This window comes from Physcomitrium patens, chromosome 22 (genome assembly GCF_059467195.1).
Source record: "Physcomitrium patens ecotype Gransden chromosome 22, ASM5946719v1, whole genome shotgun sequence".
Classification (NCBI taxonomy): domain Eukaryota; kingdom Viridiplantae; phylum Streptophyta; class Bryopsida; order Funariales; family Funariaceae; genus Physcomitrium; species Physcomitrium patens.
Genome location: NC_143431.1, coordinates 1408554 through 1430376, shown reverse-complemented (window position 1 = coordinate 1430376; position 21823 = coordinate 1408554). Strand labels below are relative to the sequence as shown.

General features: G+C 35.2%; 1 protein-coding gene and 1 long non-coding RNA gene across 7 annotated transcripts; both read right to left on the bottom strand.

Annotated features, from left to right (window-relative positions):
* Positions 1-306: 306 nt before the first annotated feature.
* Positions 307-6892, bottom strand: LOC112275236 (uncharacterized). 5 transcript variants are annotated; one of them, XM_090246191.1, is made up of 5 exons: positions 6041-6891; positions 3876-5505; positions 2583-3689; positions 1616-2429; positions 307-1423 (listed from the first exon to the last, which is right to left on the bottom strand). In XM_090246191.1, exons 2-5 carry the CDS (start codon positions 5499-5501, stop codon positions 792-794), a joined length of 4179 nt encoding a protein of 1392 aa, XP_090102317.1. In that variant the 5' UTR covers positions 5502-5505; positions 6041-6891; the 3' UTR covers positions 307-791. The 5 variants fall into 5 exon arrangements, with proteins under 5 accessions (XP_090102317.1, XP_090102316.1, XP_024361196.1 ...); XM_090246190.1 differs by having other exon boundaries at positions 307-2429; positions 3876-4526; positions 4713-5505; XM_024505428.3 differs by having other exon boundaries at positions 307-2429; positions 6041-6171; positions 6363-6891.
* A 4558-nt stretch (positions 6893-11450) lies between these two features.
* LOC149986593 (uncharacterized) lies at positions 11451-12554 on the bottom strand. Of its 2 annotated transcripts, none has more exons than XR_016500096.1 (2): positions 12383-12554; positions 11451-12261 (listed from the first exon to the last, which is right to left on the bottom strand). It is a non-coding gene; the product is annotated as an uncharacterized LOC149986593 (long non-coding RNA). The 2 variants fall into 2 exon arrangements; XR_016500095.1 differs by having other exon boundaries at positions 11451-12194; positions 12383-12538.
* Positions 12555-21823: the final 9269 nt, after the last annotated feature.

The following is a 21823-nucleotide window of genomic DNA, read 5'->3' as shown; positions in this document are numbered from 1 at the left end:
TTATGAAAAAAAAGAAAATTGATTGCCTTGACATATTTTGAACAAAGGTAGAAGGTTGGAAGGATGTGGTGGGAATAGCAAAAATAAATATTGTTGTAATCTTAAAATTATAAAATCTAATATGAATATGAGATATAGCATGATTCTTCAAAAAATTAGTAAAATATTTAAGAAGTAAATTTAGGAAATCAATTCAAGAAATCAATTTACATTAGAAATAATGATTCAAATATAAAAATCAATTAAAATTCTAAATTAAATTCTACTATTATTTTCTATTATAAAGATATATTATTACACACAAGATCATGATAAATTTTCAAATCATTAATATAATATTAAAACATATTTGTATCTTGAGTACCTAAAAAAATAAAGATTCATTGTGAATTATACCTAAAATAATAGAACCATTAAAACCCAAGTATATCATAGATATTAATGCACTAAAGATATCACTTCTAATATACATCTTTATAAAACTTCTAAGTAATAGATCTTGCAAAGATGAAAGATGCTTCTATTCTATATGTATGTCTTTCAACTTCTCATATTTCTCAAATCAAAATACCATTAAATTTGACATATTATCGAACTCAATATGAATCTTCTTTAAATTAGTGTAATCTTCAAAAAATAAATTTTGAAGAGATAAAAGATTAGCAAATCTATTATGTACTAACTCCATATTCATATAATTACTTAATTCCTATGTCATCAAAGATGTTAATATATTAAAGGTATCAATCACCTTTAATCTACATCTTTTTAAAACTACCAATTGACAATATTTAGAAAGATGAGAGATGCTTGAATCCCAAAGGCATATCTTCTAACTTTTCACATCCTTCAAATGTCAATAGATTCAAGTTGGTCATAGCATCAAATGTGGCATGGATCTTTTTCAAATTGGTGCAATCTTTAAGAAATAATCTCTCAAGACATACAAAATTAGTAAATCCATAATGTATTGTTTCCACTTTAATGCAACCACTTAAATCCAAGTAGATCAAAGATGTTAATGCATTAAAGGTATCATCTTCAATCTCCATCTTTTTACAACTTCTAAGTGATAATTTTTGCAAAGATGAAAGATGCTTCAATCCTATAGGCATATCTTCCAACATCTCACATCCTTCAAACCATAATATCTTTAAATTGGTCATACCATCAAATGTTGCATGAATCTTTTTTAAATTGGTACAATCTTTAAGAAATAATCTCTCAAGAAATACAAGATTAGCAAATCCATAATGTATTGTTTCCACTTTAATGCAACCACTTAAATCCAAGCAGTTCAAAGATGTTAATGTATTAAAGGTATCATCTTCAATCTCCATCTTTTTACAACTTCTAAGTGATAATTCTTGCAAAGATGAAAGATGCTTCAATCCTTTAGGCATATCTTCTAATATCTCACACCCTTCAAACCATAATATCTTTAAATTAGTCATACCATCAAATGTTGCATGAATCTTTTTCAAATTGTTACAATCTTGAAGAAATAATTTCTCAAGAGATACAAGATTAGCAAATCCATGATGTATTGTTTCCACTTTAATGCAACCACATAAATCCAAGTAGGTCAAAGATGTTAATGCATTGAAGGTATCACCTTTAATCTCCATTTTTTTACAACTTCTAAGTGATAATTCTTGCAAAGATGAAAGATGCTTCAATCCTATAGGCATATCTTCCAACATCTCACACCCTTCAAACCATAATATCTTTAAGTTGGTCATACCATCAAATGTTGCATGAATCTTCTTCAAATTGCTACAATCTTTAAGAAGTAATTTCTTAAGAGATACAAGATTAGCAAATTGCTTATTTACTTTGTATAAATTAAGGCAATTTGTCAAGTCTATTAAAATTAAAGATGATGCTAAATGTACTTTATCACCTATTTTTTCCATATCCTCACAATTTTGTAAATCCAAATACGTCAATGTTTTTATAGTAGAAAGTATATTTGTAACATCCTTTAACTTTGAACATCCTCTTAAATTAAGTGTATTTAAAATTGTGTATTTTTCTTTACAAATGTTTAAACTTATAAGTTGGAAACAGTAATTAAGACTCAAAGTTTTTAAAAACTTCATACTTGTTGCATCAAATGAAAATGATGTTAGACTTGTTAAGCCAATTATCTCTAATATGACAAGATTTTTTAGATAATTTTCGTGTATAAGATGTGAAACAATTTCAATATCATATTTTAATATTATTGTATTCTCTAATCCAAAGAAATAAAGTTTTAACCACTTAAGCTGATTAGATTGTTTTATAATTGAAGTTAACATGTTTGTATTTGTACATGCCATAAAACTCAATAAACAAAGATAAGGTAATTCAATCTTTATACTACCATATGGTTTCAAATGGCTTTGACAACTTGTAAAACAAATGCCTCTTATATTTGAATTATCCTGTAATATAAAACATATTTTATATGTTAGAATTTATAAAAAAATATTTTTTATACAAAATTTTAATTAAAAAATATAAGTATTCAAAAATATAAGATTATAAAACATACTATGCATCTCAAACTAAATGCCTCAATAAGTTTGAAGTCATACCTTTGATTCAAAATCAACAAATAATGTACAACTTTCATTCCATTTTCGAATTTCATTGCAATTTTTTCTAGAAATTTTACGTCCCATATCTCGTAGTAAGTCATGAATGGTTACCATTCCAAATATATCTACTTTAATAAATAATTTATCTTTTAAAGTTGTAATTATTTTTTTACAATTTTTAAATTTATCTTCATAAAATTGAAAAATTTCACCTTCATGAATGTCTTCAAGCCATGTATCTTTACAAAAAAAACATGTTAAATCCAAAAATATTATCTTTTCTTCTTCTCCAAGGTCATCAAAACTAGGCTTTAGTCTTGCCAAAAGGTCTTCACCATCTACATATATATTAGCTCTTTTTAGTCTATGCAAAGTTTGCTCCCATACACGAAGTCTTGTTTGTCCTTTTAAAGAAGAACCTACAAATTCTAAACTTAAAGAATGTCCATCACAAGCTTTGGATATTTCTGTAGAGAATTCATATAAATGTGGCATATAAAAGGGTCCATCTTTAAAAATATTCTCAAGAAGTATTTTCATACTTGTACTTTCATCAAGCGGACTCAATTCTATTTTTCCTGATTCACTTATAAATTTTTTTAATATATTCCATTCACGACTAATGACTATAAATTTACTTCTTGGTATACCTAACATTGCTATATCCACTACTTTCTTCATATCTTCATGTTTCAAAACATCATCAAAGATGATAAGAAGTCTTTTTTCTTGAAGCTTTTTAATTAATATTTGTTTTCCTTCTTCAAGATTCATAGCTTTGCATTTGTTGTCTAAAAATTGTAAAGTTTTACTTAACTCCATTAAATAGTCATTTTTTAGGTTCCATAGGATTGTACCATGTAAAAGAGTTGTATTTTCAAAAGAAAATTCTTTGGTATTATTATTTTTATTTGGTAAAAACATTGATTTGTTGGATAATTTTTTATCAATGTATTCTTTAAAAGCCTTCACCAATGTAGACTTGCCTATGCCAGCCATACCAACTATACCTACCATGTGGTTTTTAAGAAGTAGCTTTTCTAATTCCACAAATTTTGATTCAAGATTTGAATCTTTTTTCATTTTATGAAAATACTTGCTAATCTGCACATATAGATACAACAATAGAAACAATAAGTTCTTATATAAAAAAGTAATATATTTTATAATAATATTTTATTTTGTACATATTAATATGTTTATGGCAGCTTAAATTTTTAAAACTAATTGTATATAACTAATGCTGAAATTGCTTGCATCTATTTCTTTACAAAGGTTATGAACACTTACATTTGAATCATAAATATTTGATGAATCCTTAGATATATTTTTATACTTATTATTCATTTCATTGTTATTTGTGTGTTTGTATTTAGCAAATTTCTTACAAAAATTTATGGTCCAATCTTGTAATTTTCGCTTGAGATTCTTTGTAAATGAAATATTGTTGGATATCATCTTTTCATTCTTTGTAAGTTCATCTTCAAAAAATTGTTTCTTCACTTCCATCAAGCTCTTCACAATTTCTAGAAATGAAGGCCTTTTTGAAGGATTTTTTATATCCAAACATTCTTTGATCAACAATTGAAGTCTATGATTGAATTTATATAAGCTTTCTAATCTCTTCTTTACATAAATAGAAGAGTCTTTATAGTCCCATTCGTTTTCAATACTTGTCAAAATATCACAACAAAGAATGCCAAAACTAAAAACATCTGCTTTGAATGGATTCAATTGGTTTAGAGGATATCTTGCTTCAGGAGCCATGTAACGAGTTGTTTCATATATTCTTTGATTTGTGGGTTTTTCATCACCATTTACTTCAACTTTGGATATTCCAAAGTCTATCAATTTCACATGTATGTAACCAGTTTTTTTAATTTCTTCCATCTCAAGATTCATAATTACAACATTTTGAGGCTTTAAATCACGATGAGCCACCTTCATGTCATGAAGATAAAACATTGCATTAGCAATTTGAATCATTACATCAACTTTGTGTAGAAAAGACATTTGCAAATGATGATTTTCATATAATAATTTAGATAAGCTCATATCACCTTTTTCCATACCAATTATAATTTCTCCACGATGGTTTGAATGAATTTTACTAGCACAATAAAATACCTTGATAATATTTGGATGATTCAAACGTGATAAAATATGTGCTTCTTTTTCAAGTATATTTTTTGCTTCAATACTTCCAAAAGATATAATCTTTGTAATACTCTCAAAGTCCAACCATGTTGTCACATATACAACCATTCCCATGCTTTCTTGCAATTTTTGAGAATATTCTTTGTAATCTGGTTCAGGAAAATTTGTAGGAAAAGCCATAAACTCTTCTGCTCCACATTCAAACTTATGAATGCAAGATTGCCATTCTACTATATAGTTAATCAATTTGAAAGCATTAGAATTATTGGATACATTCTCAACAATATTGTTTAACTTTTGAAATAATAATCTTTCATCTTTTGCAACATCTTTTAAACCACATGGTTCGAATTTGTTGCACCCTTCAACCTCCATCTTTTGACATAATCTTCTTTCATCAAAAATTTCATAAATTATGTTGTAAAACCATTGTAATTCCAAGAGCAATTCCCTAAATGTCTCTTGACTAGATCTTTGCATCAATATCACTTTTCTCCAATCTCCTAAACAATTCTTTATCACCTTCTTTACTTTCACAATAATTCGAGACAAGTCCTCTAATATTGGTTGTAATTTATGCACATGTGCTCCAACTATAGCTTCAATTTCTTGCAAACCTTTTTTAAAGTTTTCCAATAAATTCTTGCATTGATTTGCATTGAATTGTTCATCTCCCATAACCTCAATGTTATTAAGCTCCAATTCCATAGCCTTTATTGTTGTTAAAATCTCCATATCCTTCAAAATATCCATGTCCATTACCCTACATAGACATCACACAATTGCTCTTGAGTTAGCTTGGTTCTTATAAAATTCAAAATACTTATGACATACAATGTTTTTTTTATTTGATCCACAAACTTGTAACTATTATAAAAGCTATATGATGGAAAGGGAGATAAATAATTCAAGTATCAACAATTCTCTTCCATTAATCTTAAGACATTATATTTCACTTAACAAATATCACTTAATTATTCTTTTTATTAAAAAACTAAGCAAAATCTACCATACTCTTCTTAACCAAAACTACAATTCATCAATCTACTAGCTATCAATCTCAAATTAAAATATCTTGACATATCATAAATAAAAATAACGTGTTATTTTTATACAATTCAAAATTCAAATTAGAAAAAGGAATAAAATTAAAAAAAACAAAGTGCTGCAACACAATTTTCATTAAAGAATGTCTACGATCTCATCCATACTCTAATATCTACAATCAAAGTTTAAGAGACTTTGTCAACACAAAAGAAAATAGCTACAATCCAAAAATTGAGTTTTGGGAATTGCACCTCCTCCTCCAAAGTAAGTTAGGTGATCCAAATTGCCACTTGATGCAGCACTCGATACTTAAATCGTTGCCAAAAATTTGACTTGTCCCCAATTTCGATGCCCGGAAGATAACATCAAACTGCTCTAAAACCTAAAACAAACTCCACCCCAAAATCCACTGATTCACGAGACTGATCGGACAAAATCGGGAGGCCTTCCAACAATGAACCGACTCACAACCAATGACATACTGCGATTACATTAGGCACTTGTACAGAACCCTACCAAATCTCTGGAGAACCGCTAACAAAGTTCACATCAAGGGGCTCAGAAGGCAGTAACCTCACTCACGCAGTTGTTCACGATATCCGAGTCACAATATTCAGCATGTGCTCTGTGTGTGTGGCTTCAAAGCTGCTGATCCAACGAGTGCGTCCGTAGTCCGACTAGAGAACCATGTGTGTCAGGGCTTCGGAACAAGACAAGAAGAACCACCAACGCCACAGCTCCTCCTGACTAGAGCTCAAAAACTTCCTGGCCCACTGCTCAGTTCTTGCCAATGCACCTGCTCAATCTTGTGATGAAAACCCGTCTACGCTAAACTTGCGTCAACAAACACACCCACAACATTCAGAACGGGGGGCTCCGCTATCCTCTCCTCTCATTGCTAGCTCTGCTCCTTCTCTCTGCCTCCTCACGCGAAACCCTCCTGGCAAATGAGCCCTCTCGAGTCACTGCTGCGGAAGTCTATGCCCCCACCTGCCGAGGAGCCTCACGCGGTATCATCCATATCATATACTGTGCCTTCATCGTATTTGTGGCAGTCATCCTCATCTTCGGGCAGGAGGAGATGCTGTTTGCTTAGTCCTCCAGCACCGGATGCCCCACCTCATAAATCTCTTCGACATTTTTATCCAATTAGATGCCCTTTCGAGGCATGTCTAGATCTGTACACGCGTAGTTCAGTTTTTTTAGAATGAATTATATATATATATATATATATATATTTGAATACCCCCGTTTCCCTTTTTTACTTGTATTGACTCTTAGGTTTGAGAATACACATGTATCATGTATTCTACGTTTTATTTTACATGTACCGGTGAATGTCACCACAGAATGAATGATTCTGTATACTAATCAAACCATTTGAATTCCCCTTTTATGGATGTTTTACAGTTAGTGGTAAAGAAAGCCAAACATGCATTCTGTTGTTCATGAGATTTGGGGTGGGTTTATCTTCTATGAAAACAGATCTGCAATTACATTATGCATTGTAGTGTGTATGTTTTTAAATCATATCTTTTTTGAACCGAGTAAATGCAATATATAAATCGAACTGTAGCAAAACCTTGTATGAAATTTACAACTCTGCAAATATTGTGTAAAATGAAATGGTATTTTAGAAGTCATGTATCTAAGTGTTGTGTATAAAGTGATTGTTATAAATATCACATTAATACTTTCAAAGCATTTAAGGAATATTATACACAAATTCTTCAAATATATATATATATATATATATATATATAATTCATTGTAAATGTAAATCTGCTTACTAAAAGAAAAAAAAAAAAGAAAAAAAGAAAAAATCGATATGTATGTTTTCACAATGTTTAGTGTTTTATTTTAAGAAAAAAATATTTTAATAAAAAAAATTATATATATGTGTATATAGTTTTACATATTGCAATTCCAAGAGCAATTTCCTAAATGTCTCTTGACTAGATCTTTGTATCAATATCACTTTTTATCAATCTCTTAAACAATTATTTATCACTCACTTTGCTTTTACAACAATTCAAGACAAGTCTTCTAATATTGGTTGCAATATGTGCTCATATACTCATATACTCCAACTATAGCTTCAATTTTTTGCTAGCCTTTTTTTAAAAAAAATCCAATAAATTCTTGTATTGATTTTTATTGAATTACTCATCTTCTATGACCTCAATATTATTAAGCTCTATTCCATAGTCTTAGTTGTTGTTAAAATTTCCAAGTCTTTCAAAGAATTCATGTCTAGTCTCTTGCATAAATATCACACAATTTCTCATAAGTTAAATTAGTTCTTGTAAAATTTAAAATACTTATAACATGTTCTTACATTTAATCTACACTTTTCTAACTTGTACCTATTATTAAAGCTACATGGTGGAATGTGAGAAAAAAATTCAAGTATCAACCATTTTCTTTCATCAATCATAAGATATTGCATTTTTACTTAAAATACAATATTAAACTATTTTTTTCATTAAAGATACTAAACAAAATCTACTATACTCTATTACACCATAACTACAATTCATCAATTTGCTAACTAATAATGTTAAATTAAAATATTTATTACATATCATAAATAAATAAAACTAAGTAGTTTTTATTATATTGGGAATTTAAATAAAAATATTAAATAAATATTATATTAAAATAAATTTATTAATGAATAAATATAATAATAAATATGATAATTTATTAATTGATTAAATAGTAAAAACAATTTGCTTCAATACAACTTTCATTACAAAATGTCTACAATCTCTTCTATACTTTAATATCTACAATTAAAGTTTAGTATTGTTACCTAGTATTTTACCAGTTATGATTTTCTTAAACTTGTTACCTAGTATTTTACCAGTTCATAACCCGGCCGGCCGGTGAGTTTATTAGGACGAAATCCAAATATTACAGCAAGCTCATCCAATTCTAACTCGTGTAAGTATTGTGGAAGATATGGGCACTAGAAAGGCACGTGCCTGAAAAGGCTTGTTGACATTCGCAAGTTAGAAGCAGACAGGCGCAATAAACTCCAGAGCAGAAGCAAACTTGGGTTTGCAAACTTTGTGCAGGAAGGGAGTACATAGAACCTTCCCGCATCAACTCACACACTTGCTGAAAACGTAGATCTTTCTGATCAAGAGGACGTTTTTGAGGCAGCCATTTCTGCACTAAATATACAAGACGATTACAGTGGATGACATCTCGATTCAGGTGCTAGGAAGCACGTAAGCGGCAGTAGGAATTCTTTTGATAGTCTAGACAAAATGCAAAGGAAATGTCAGGACAGCAGGAGGGCACAATCACGCCATTGCCAGTTGTAGACCTATAAAATTCACTTTGTCCTCTGGGAAAATAAAGAGCATATGTGACGTTTTGTATGTCCCAGACCCCAAGAAAAATCTCATTTCAGTGGGCTCTAAATCCGACGGAGGATGCATCGCCTGCTTTGACGAAAACAAGTGTATTTTATACAAGGGGTCGAAAAGTACTATTGCAGAACAAAATCAAAAAAATTAATTTGACAAGGGAAGTTGACATCCAAGCTAACATCACCACTTCTGCGGTGAACTTAGCACGGCTGTGGCATAAGCGCCTGGAGCGTGTCAATTTACAGACACTGCATCAGATGAGTCAGAGAAAACAGTCTCGGGTCTTCCTTACATTTCAGCCTGTAGCGAAGTGTGCAGAATTTGCCAGATGGGTAAACGATCCAGGGCCTCGTTTCCATCAGCTAGCCGAAGTAGAGCTAGCCAACTGTTGGAGCTTTTACATGTTGACCTGTAGGGACAACTCCTGACACAATCCTTGGGAGAATCGATGTATTTCTTAGCCATCATCGAAGACTATTCTCGCTTCATCTGGGTACATTTTCTACGCACAAAGTCTTAAGCATTCGAATGTTTCAGAAGCTTCAGATTCATGGTAGAATTGCAACTCAACAAACAAATTCATATAATGTGGTCAGACAGGGGCGGTGAGTTCTTAAGCAAAGAATTCACCGAGATATTCGCAGCCTCAGGAATAACTCGTCAACTCAATTACCACTGCAAAACAATAGTCGCGATCTGGATTCCCTGCCTCATGATTCCTCCCCAAATCTAGCTCTCTCGCCACCACATCGCGCGTCCACTGATCTACTGACTTCTTCAGATTTGACCCTGTCAACACCACACCGCGTGTCCACTGAGCCGTTGACCGCCCCAGATCCGACCATGTCGCTACCACATCACATGACCCCCAAACCATAAATCAACCGCACGCTCCCACAAAAAACGCGCCAGCCGTCCTCTAGACTATGCGACAGCCTATCTTACATCACGGAACATTCGGAGGATGTAGATATCATGAAAATCAACAGCTTCTACGGATTGGCACCAGAAATCACGGATCCACTCTCCTATGCCGAAGCTGAACGGCACGTAAGCTGGCGCTCAACGATGGAGGAGGAACGGCTCTCAATACATAAAAACAGGACCTGGAAAATCTGCGATCTTTCCAATGGTGCCAATCTTATCACTACCAAGTGAGTTTACAAAACTAAATTAGATTCAACCGGACAATCCACCAAGCTTAAAGCTGGGCTTGTTGCCAGAGAATACCAGCAAGTACCAGGTTTAGACTATTCTGAGATTTTCGCCCCTGTTGTGAAATGGAATTCTATTCAAACAGTGCTCTCTATGGCAGCCAGCAATCATTAGCCAATCTCCCATCTAGACATCAAGACGGCGTTTTTAAATGGAGACCTCAACGAACCTGTGTATATGAGTTTACCAGAAGGCTTCGAACAGCATGGTACACAAAAAGTGTGCAAGCTGCTAAAATCATTGTATGGTTTGAAACAAGCCCCAAGGGCTTGATTCGAAAAAATCGATGAATTCGTACAACCTCGCAAAATGACACGCACAGAGACAGACTACTCGCTATACTTCATTAGAGATAAAGTGGGGGTAGTTATCCTCATTCTTCATGTGGACAATCTCCTTCTAACAGGAGATAACCAAACAACACTGAACTGGCTAAACTCACAGCTCATAAACTGATTTGAAATGGCGGATCTAGGTCCTCTCCAATTCTGTCTTGGAGTCACATTCTTCATCAAAGAAAATGGTATCTCCTTCAACCAACAAAACTATATCGAAGCCATCCTAAGTGAGTTTGGAATGACTGAGTGTCACAGTACATCTGTGCCAATACCCGAAGGAATCAAGCTTCACAAGGAAGAATGGGCTGAAACCGTCGACAAAACAGTTTACTGCAGACTTGTTGGCAAGTTAATATATTTGCTCAACACTCGAGTGGACATCATGTTTGTTGTTTGCTCCATCAACCGCTTTATGCATGATCTACGAGTTCCTCACCTAGATGCCGCAAAGCACATTCTGCGCTACCTCAAAGGAACAATCGATCTTGGAATTACGTATCATGGAGGAAGTAGCAAAGCAATTATTGGTTTTATTGATGCAGACTGGGCAAACAACATTCATGATCACAAGTCCATCTTAGCATATGTGTTCAAATCTGCTGGTGGACCAATGACTTGGTCCTCAATGAAACAAACAATAGTGGCCACCTTCTCCACGGATGCAGAAACCAATGCCATTGCTGAGGGAATCAAAGAGGCAATCTGGCTTCGCACACGTACTCATCGAATTACAGGCAAGGAGCCCAAAACCATTATATTATACTGTGACAATCAAAGTTCATTAAAATCTGCTAAAGATCCAGTAAGTCATGCTCGATCAAAACATGTGGAGGTTTGGCAACACTTCATCCGTGAGAATGTACTAACTGGAGTGGTAAATCTAGTCTATCTTAAGTCACATGATCAGCTAGCAGACTTGCTAACTAAAGCTCTGGGGCGCATAAAGTTCCTCAAGGATCGTGATGGCATAGGAATCCTAAGATCGATTGACATTGCTGAAAGAAAAATCAAAGATAAGTGATCCTCTTCGAGAGAACCATAAGACACAGAATAAACTACCTCGTTAGGACTACCTAGCGAATTGCAATAATCCAGTTTAGACAGATCTTCAGCAATCAGAGTACCTAGATGTTCTATCTCAAACCCTAGTCTAGCAGTAAGTGACTCCCTTTTAGCATCAGCATCAGCGACAGCTTTCAGATACCCATGACGATCAACCCGCACCATCTCAAGAGCCTGACATTCGATAGTTCCAGCGACGAATGACTACCAAAATCTGTTAATCCTCCGAAATCGCCACAACAGAGACGGAGAAGCGGGAGAATTCAACTTCGGCCAGAGAAATTGCTCCACAATATAATCAGGAACAGGAGGAAGAAGATTTGATTCAGAATCACAAAAGGGGCGCAGATTCACTGATGAAGGTCGACGTTCATCAATGGATCGCAGAAGTCTGTCCCCAACTGCTGCTCCTAAACGATCAACAATTTGACGTAAAAGTAAAAACACCAACCAGAGTCGTAACAAGAACGACTCCCACTGCAAGAGAAGAAGAAAGATCAAACTCTTGAAACAAATCCAGTCACCTTGAGACTAATATATCATTGAAAATCACTCACCATTGAAAATATATTATTGAAAATCATTGAAAATCACTCACCACCGACAATTGGCTGCATATCTCTCGATCAAGAAACCCCACTGGGAAACGCCGCAGAGGACTATCTCGCTCACGACCTCGAGGATAACGTCAGATCGTCATCACAAACACTCGAAAGAAAGGACAATGCTAATAGAGTTGTAGAAAACCACAATCTAGACACATTGCTAAAAAGCATATTCTCTCCATTCGTACTTGGGACAGACTTATGAACCTCGGCCAGCTAGAGCTAGTCCGTCTTGCTGTCCGTGTTCAATTGGTCAGCTCCAGTTAAGGGAGGGTGTTAACAAAGTTAGCTTTTACCTCGAACTAGTTTCACCTGGAACTAATTACTGTTCACCTTGCTGTTACCGCAAAATCAGTAGTCAGTCCACGTATAAGACGTGCTCTTCTGATCCTCGATCACTCTCTTATTTTCTTATCAATATATGGCACAGTAATTCTATTTCATCACTTGACTCGTACCTCATGGAGGCAACATCGCCGTGTTTTAGCAGATTATTCCATGAGAATGCTCATCAAGGGAGGGGGTTGGACAGTTTTACCTACTCACATTGGCTCCCGTGTCAATCCAGCCCGTGTTCAATTGGTCAGCTGTCGGTGGAGTGAATTCTTACGCCACGGAAGAATTCTGAGATTGAGTCATTCGCTATCTTATTGATAAGGCTGCCAATGTGACTTCGCATCGGCTGAGACATACCGAATCCTACGTAGCTTCTTGCTTGGCTCAGGTATCCTCTTCGATAAACCACAGCCGTGAAATGAATGACGAGGATCGAGCACCAGGGCACCGAAATTACGTCACCAGTGTCGCTGCACCCGAAGAATCGGTCCCGTGCTAGGCCTGCTCAAATCGAGCAGCGACAGATGCATTCTTCGATTTGTTAAGGATGAGATTTCGGCCGCCGTGTGATGTGCCCGAGGAGATTGAAATCGTTGCCGACAAATTTTCCGGTGGCGCAGAGGGAATTTCGAAGGTCAAGGCCTCTTTTACTAGGAAGGATAGCTGGGTAAATCTGACCCTCACTCGATCCGGCATTATTTGTGGTCCACGTGCTCTGGGGAAGTGGTCAGGAAACAATAGCATACTTTTTCCCTTTTTAGTGAAAGTGTAATATATAATTTAAAAAAAAAAAAATCCATGATCTTTTTATTAGGGTATTATTGTTAAAGTAAGTAAATAAAAGTAGAATAAGTTACATAGTAAAAGGTATTATCTTAGGTAAGTTGCTAATGGTTAAAAGGTTGATTTTTGATGTATGGAAAAGGCATCTTATAGATATAAGACAAGATCAAGGACCAGGAATCAAAATCAAGAGGATAAAATATGAACTAAGGAATATCCAAAGATTAGGTAAGAGTAATTAGTGTTTACCATAGGATACCCTTGTGGTTACTAAGATGCCAAAATATCCAATAACCATAAGATACCCTCGAGGTACGTTAAATGCCAAAGAATCCTATGTCACGGCCATAATCATGTAAGCTAATAATTACATATAGAAATAGGTAGAAATAAGTAAAAGTAGATAAAAGTAAGTTAATTGTATAATATTTAATATAGAAGCTTCCTAGAAACTTCCTAGATGCTGCTTTGACTTCATAGGTGTCTTTAATTGACTTTTTGGATTAGAAACGTGGTCAACAAGTTGGCCATGTGCCACACATGTTGTTAGCTTGAAGATCAAGCTAACTATGTGGCCCACACGTAGAAAAACTTGCCTTGTAAGTCAAGGCATGTGTCCTACAAAGTCAACACATATTGGAGGTCCTATAGAACGTCGCCACGTAGCCCCTAGTTAGATAGTATATATAGAGACAAGAGTGAAGGCTTCTTCACTCTTGTCAACTTCTTTCTTGCTTCTAGTCTAGTTTCAAGGGTCTCTAGTTTTCTTGTATTTTGGCAATAGCCATTCCAGTTTCTTTCTTAATATACATATTTCTATTTTGTCCTATTTCTTTTTGAGAAAAGTCTCACTTACTCTTTAGCTTTCATCGAGTTCTTGTCCTTGACAGATTGACAAGAGTACACTTACAATATCAGAGCTTTGTTTTTTCTTGAGTAAGAGTGGATTACCCCTTTCTCTTGACAAGACATAAGCGTATTAGAAGTTTGTGGATTACCCACTTCTAAACTGATATTGTTCTTAGTATCTTCTTTGTTATCAAGTCTTTCTTTTCTTTTGTCTTGAGCAATATCAAACAAATTTTTCTTCTTAGTGTCATTATGGCAGAGCTTGTTGAAATGAAGAGTGCAATGGCACAAATGCAAGAGCAAATGAGGGAGTTAATGCTTGCGATGCATCAACTCAATTCACCAACACAGGAAAGAACAAGAATAGCAGAAAGTGGAGATATAGAGATGATCGGAGCTGCTTCAACATCTACAACAAATCACGTTCCTTCTCCAATTATACAACACCCTATAAGCACTAGAGAACCAAGAATTACCTTACCTGAGAAATTTGATGGTACGAGATCAAAGTTTCGAGGGTTCATCAATCAAGTACAATTGGCAATTGAACTTCAACCGCAAAGCTATCCAACTCCAGGATCACAAGTCAGGTTTATTGGCACTCTACTTTCTGGTTCTGCATTATCGTGGTTTTCGTCTTTTCTTGAACAACGAAATCCAATATTGGACAATTTGGAAGCTTTTTTGGCGGAGTTTCGATCTATGTATGGTGAACACGATGCAACTTGTGTTGCAACAAATAAGATCCGAATTCTGCAACAAGGAAATCGCTCAGTAACAATATATGCTTCACAATTTCGACAACTTGCAATTGACATCAAGTGGGATGATGCTGCACTCATCAGTCAATTTCTTTATGGATTGCAATACGAAGTAAAGAAATTGATGCTCAACTTACCTGATCCTCAAACTTTGAGTCAAGCAATCGATTTTGCGGTAAAATGTGATAATCGACTTTTTGAATTTCGATCTGAGAATCATTCACGGGAACCTCAACGTTATTACTCAATGGCAACATCAACATCTTTGCCAAACGTACATTCGGAAGTAGAAGACATGCAAATTGACGTGGTACGTTTTAAACCTCTAACTGAGCAAGAAAAGATTCGTCGTCGTCAAGAAGGATTATGTTTATATTGCGGAGAACCTAAGCACACTGCTCAACATTGTCCAAAGAAACGACGCAACTATAAAATGAGGGGTACGACGGTCAAAGAAGACAACATGTCGGAAAACGGATTCGTCCAGCTACAATAGGGACCGTGCAGCTGGAACCTTGTACAACTCCTAATGAAGGTCCTATCCTCTCCTCAGAACCCTCTCCTTGTTTTATAATAGACTTATATTTAGGACCTAAGAATTACAAAGCCTCTGCTTTATTAGATTCGGGAGCCTCAGCATGTTTTTTAGATGAACAATTTGTTAAAAGTCGTAAAATACCCTTTGTACAGAAACCTAAACCAGTACATGTAGAAGTCATAGATGGTCGTCCCTTGTCTTCTGGAGATGTCACTCATGAAACTCATCCTATAAAAGTAACAATAGACGGTCATGATAGCTATATAGCTTTTAACATAATTAAATCCCCATCCAATCCAGTTATTTTAGGTTTATCCTGGCTAGAAAAATATAACCCTCAAATAGATTGGAATTCGCGTAAACTTGACTTTTCCAAAAGCGTTATTAATAGTTCTACGAACCAAGTAAAAAATTATAAGTCTAGTACAGTAAAACCCGTACTGATAGGTGCAAAAGCATTTATACACGCAGCAAAAGAAGGATCAACTTTTGCTATTTATGCTACACCTATTTCTGAAAACGTAAAGACTTCAAGTGGCATTCCAAGTCAATATCAGGAGTATCAAGACGTTTTTGAGAAAAAGAATGCAGATATTCTTCTTGAGCATCGTCCATATGATTGTTCAATCGACCTCAAGGAAGGAACTCAGCCACCATTTGGACCAATTTACAGTTTATCGCAAGACGAGATGGCTGAACTCAAGACATATATTGACAAGAATTTAGCGAAGAATTTCATACGCCATTCAAAATATCCAGCAGGAGCTCCAATTCTATTCGTAAAGAAAAAAGATGGATCTTTACGAATGTGTGTTGATTATCGAGGACTCAACAAGATCACAATCAAGAACAGGTATCCATTACCTTTGATATCAGGACTCCTTGACCAGTTGAATCAAGCTAAGATCTATACAAAAATAGATCTAAGAGGAGCATATAATCTAGTACGGATCAAAGAAGGAGATGAATGGAAGACTGCGTTTCGAACCAGGTATGGACATTTCGAATATAATGTCATGCCCTTTGGACTCACAAATGCACCAGCTGCTTTTCAACATCTCATGAATGATGTATTTCGTGAATTCTTAGACAATTTTGTCGTCTGCTATCTAGACGATATCCTGATCTATTCCAAGAACGTCGAAGAACATGAAATACATGTTCGTCAAGTATTACAAAAACTTAGAGACGCAGGATTGTACGCCAAGATGGAAAAGTGTGTATTTCACACTACTCAAGTTGACTTTTTAGGATACATCATTTCAAATGATGGCCTCATGATGGATTCTAAGAAAGTCCAAACAATCGTGGATTGGAAGATTCCAAGGACGGTAAGAGATGTCCAATGTTTCTTGGGATTTGCCAATTACTATCGGATCTTCATCAAAGATTTCTCACGAGTTGCAGCTCCACTTACACGCTTGACTAGTAAAGATAAATTTCAATGGAATCAAGAAGCGGAAGCAGCATTTGAAGCCTTGAAGACATCGTTTGTCTCTGCACCAGTCTTATATCGTGTTGACTTTTCCAAGGCATTTTTTATGGAAACAGATGCATCAGATTTTGCCTTGGCTGCAGTTTTATCACAAATGGGAACAGATGACAAACTCCATCCGATAGCTTTTCATTCAAGAAAATTCTCAGCAGCCGAGATCAATTATGAGATCCACGATAAAGAACTTCTTGCGATCGTGGATTCCTTTCAAGAATGGCATCATTATCTAGAAGGCGCTTCTAGTCCAGTCACTGTGTATACAGATCACAAGAACCTCGAGTATTTCATGTCAGCACGCGTGTTGAATCGTCGTCAAGCTCGTTGGAGTATGTCTTTGTCAAGATTCGAGTTCATTATCACTTATCGGCCAGGAAAACAACAAGGTTTATCCGATGCCCTATCTAGACGTTCTTATTTTGCACCAAAAGAAGAAGATGCAGCTTTTGAGCAACAAAGAACGGTCCTCTTGAAACCGGAGCAATTTCATCTCCGAACAATGAAATCAACATTGACTGTTGATTCAACTTTTCTCAAGCAAATCCAGTCCAGTATGTCCTCAGACCCTCTTGTTTATGATATCGAGAATAATTCTTCCAAGTCTCATGATCCTTCTAAGTTTGAGTTCAAGAATAATCTATTATATTTTGAAGGACGCCTATATGTTCCAGAAAGAGAAGCACGTTTACGTGTTCTTCAAGCACGTCATGACTTTCCAGCAGCAGGGCACTTTGGATATAATAAGACTTTGGAACTCATATCAAGAGATTTTTGGTGGCCACAAATGTGGAAGTCAGTCAAAGACTTTGTACAATCATGTGATATTTTTTCAAGATCAAAAATTCCTCGTCATCGACCTTACGGACTTCTTCAGCCATTACCTATACCAGAACAACCATGGTCTTCTGTTTCTATGGATTTCATCACAGATCTTCCAAGCTCAAGATCTTATGATTCTATATTTGTGATAGTAGATCGTTTCACCAAGATGGCACATTTTGTGCCATGTACAAAATCTATCACAGGTGAAGAAACAGCTAAGCTTTTCATTGATAATATCTATCGCTATCATGGATTACCTAAAGATATCATATCGGATAGGGGAACTCAATTTGTGTCAAGATTTTGGAGGACCCTTTTCAAGATTTTAAAAGTGGACATAAAGCTATCTTCGGCTTTCCATCCTCAAACTGATGGACAAACAGAGCGCGTAAACCAAGTCTTGGAGCAATATTTAAGGTGTACTATCAACTACCAACAAGAAGATTGGACAACCCTTCTGCCATTGGCAGAGTTTGCTTATAATAATACGGTACATTCTTCCACGCAACAAACACCTTTCTTTGCCAATTATGGCTATCATCCACGACTTGATACTTTTGATTTTTCAAAAGTTGATAATCCTGCAGCAGAAGATATGGCAAATCGGTTGTCAGAGTTACATGCAATAATGAAGACACAATTGAAGGAAGCTCAAGAACGACAAAAGATAAACGCAGATCTATATCGTAAGGAGCAACCACAAATCAACGTGGGTGATAAGGTATGGCTACTTCGTCGCAATATCAAGACTACTCGACCTTGTGACAAGTTGGACTATCGTAGGCTTGGCCCCTTTTCTGTTTCTGAACAGATCAACCCAGTTGCATATCGGTTACATCTACCGGAGTCAATGAAGATCCATCTTGTATTCCACGTATCTCTTCTTGAACCATATAAGACAGTGGATATACAAGAAAGAAGACAAATGCCACCGCCTCCTATAGAAGTAGATAATAATGAAGAATTTGAGGTGGAAGAGATATTAGACTCAAAGCGGCGCCGAAATAAGCTAGAATATCTTGTTCATTGGCGCGGATATGATATTAGTGAGCGCACATGGGAGCCATCCAGGAATCTAACAAATGCATCAGCTAAAGTCAAAGTTTTTCATCAACGACATCCATCAAAACCAAGATGAAAACCTCTCTTATAAAAGAGACAAGATTGAGGCAAGATAACATTCAATTTCCTATCCTTGTTTGTAACTTCTTTACATTTGTGACGCTAATTAGATGGAGAGCCAACAACCAGCGGATTCAACTCAAGAACCTTCGTTTGCTGACCTACCGGACGAGACATTACGATTGTCACAACCTTCAAGACGACGCAATCGAGATGAAGATCTTCAAGAACGACATGTTCTTCCTCGAACAGATGGTGAGATACAACGCGTTTGGTATCACGATTTGGGAAGGGACTCCCGATGTTTGGTGATTTTGCTAGAGGTAGGAACAACTCCTGATGGTGTTCCGAATATTCTATTCGAAGGAAGTTATGAAGGCCTCAATAATGATCAAATAACTGGGTGGTCTTCCCGCCCTGGTATGGGACACTACCGATGGTTGAGAGGCCCTATCAATCATCTTCGAAGAGAACAGAGATCGGAGTATGTGGCGAATATAATTCGTCGCATCATAGATTTCCTCAACATATGATGACCGCTCCTCGTGGAACTCGTCTCTAGAAGGGGGGGTAATGTCACGGCCATAATCATGTAAGCTAATAATTACATATAGAAATAGGTAGAAATAAGTAAAAGTAGATAAAAGTAAGTTAATTGTATAATATTTAATATAGAAGCTTCCTAGAAACTTCCTAGATGCTGCTTTGACTTCATAGGTGTCTTTAATTGACTTTTTGGATTAGAAACGTGGTCAACAAGTTGGCCATGTGCCACACATGTTGTTAGCTTGAAGATCAAGCTAACTATGTGGCCCACACGTAGAAAAACTTGCCTTGTAAGTCAAGGCATGTGTCCTACAAAGTCAACACATATTGGAGGTCCTATAGAACGTCGCCACGTAGCCCCTAGTTAGATAGTATATATAGAGACAAGAGTGAAGGCTTCTTCACTCTTGTCAACTTCTTTCTTGCTTCTAGTCTAGTTTCAAGGGTCTCTAGTTTTCTTGTATTTTGGCAATAGCCATTCCAGTTTCTTTCTTAATATACGTATTTCTATTTTGTCCTATTTCTTTTTGAGAAAAGTCTCACTTACTCTTTAGCTTTCATCGAGTTCTTGTCCTTGACATCCTACGACCTAAGATCATATGTATAAAAATCAAAGAGTGGAAGTTGTCTTATAGGGCAGCAATCACAACCTATAAGTATTGGATGTTGGAAGTGAGAAACATCTTACTTCATATTCTCTTTGTATGCAACCTTGCTAATGTTATGTATTGTGACTTCAAAGTTCTATTTCTTCAATAGGTTATGAGTCCATTCACCTTTAGTTGTGAGTTTTGAAGTTCTTTGAAGTATTTGTTTTTATAAGGAGTAGATCTTATGGTTGTTGCTAATGTTAAGATTTAATATCTTCTAAATCTTCTTTTACATCTAATTGTTGATGTAGTTATGCTCTTACTTGTTAAGTGCATTCATAGTCTTAAAGATTGTTATACACTTTAGAATGTTTTTTTAGAACACTAGTAGTGTGTTTCTTTACTGACCTACTTCATTGTTGTACTAATATTGAACTTTCATATGCTTAAGTTATTAATAGATCTTCTTATAGTAAAAAGAGGTGTTATGAGACATTAGAGGTGATAAAAGAGTAGTAAAGCTTACAAGAGAGGTTAAGATAGTGTATAAGACTTGTGAGAAGTCTTATAAGTGAAGTTGAGAGTGATCAAAGAGTGAAATCACTAGTTTACTTACAAAGAAGGCATTTTGGGATTCTAAGGCAGCAACACCTTCTTGTTGATTTTTAGAATTCTATCTTCTCTTTTCTTGATTTTCTTTGATACATCCTTTTTTTAGATATGGCTTCAAGTGAGGGTGAGGATTTGAGAGTGATCGAGAAGTTTAGAGGTGATAACTTCTACCATTGGAAGAAGAAAATAGAAATTTTATTAGCTTCATTGGACCTTTGGGACATTGTTGATGAAAGTGAGGAGCCTCCTAGTGATGATATTGATGTTAAGATGAAGAAAGAATATAAAAAATGTGAAAGGAAGGCTCTTTGCATGATTGCAACAAGTCTTGATGATGTTAACTTTTCACATGTAATTGCTTGCAATAGACCAACGGAAGCATGGAAGACTCTTTGTAATATCTATAAAAATAGAAACCTTGCTAATATTCTATGGATAAGGAGGGAGTTCTTAATGATAAAAATAGAAAAAGAAGATGACTTCATGGCTCATGTCAACAAGGTAAAAGTACTTATAAACTAACTAGCATTTGTTAATACATCAATTGATGATAGAGAAATTGTGTTAACATTGCTCATGAGCCTTCCCAAGTCCTATAACTATCTCATTGTGGCATTGGAGTCTATCAACATGAACAAGTTTACCATGAATTATGTCACATCAAGACTTGTATATGAAATAACCACAAAAAAAAAAAAAAAAAAAAAAAAAAAACTTCAAAGTGATGATTTAGCTCTATTCTCAAGATAAGGCAAAAGTAGCTTTCTACACTAATGTGATAATTCAAAAAGCAACATAAAAAATTACTATATTTGTAGAAAACTAGATCATTTTGCTAGGAATTGCTACAAGGTTAAGAGAAGATATGGATAAAATACAAAATGCTAGTGATAGTTTTGGTAGAGATGATTATGCTTTCATGGCAAGTGAAGGAGCCTCTATGGCTGCCATATCTAAGTGGATTATAGATTCGGATGCTATAA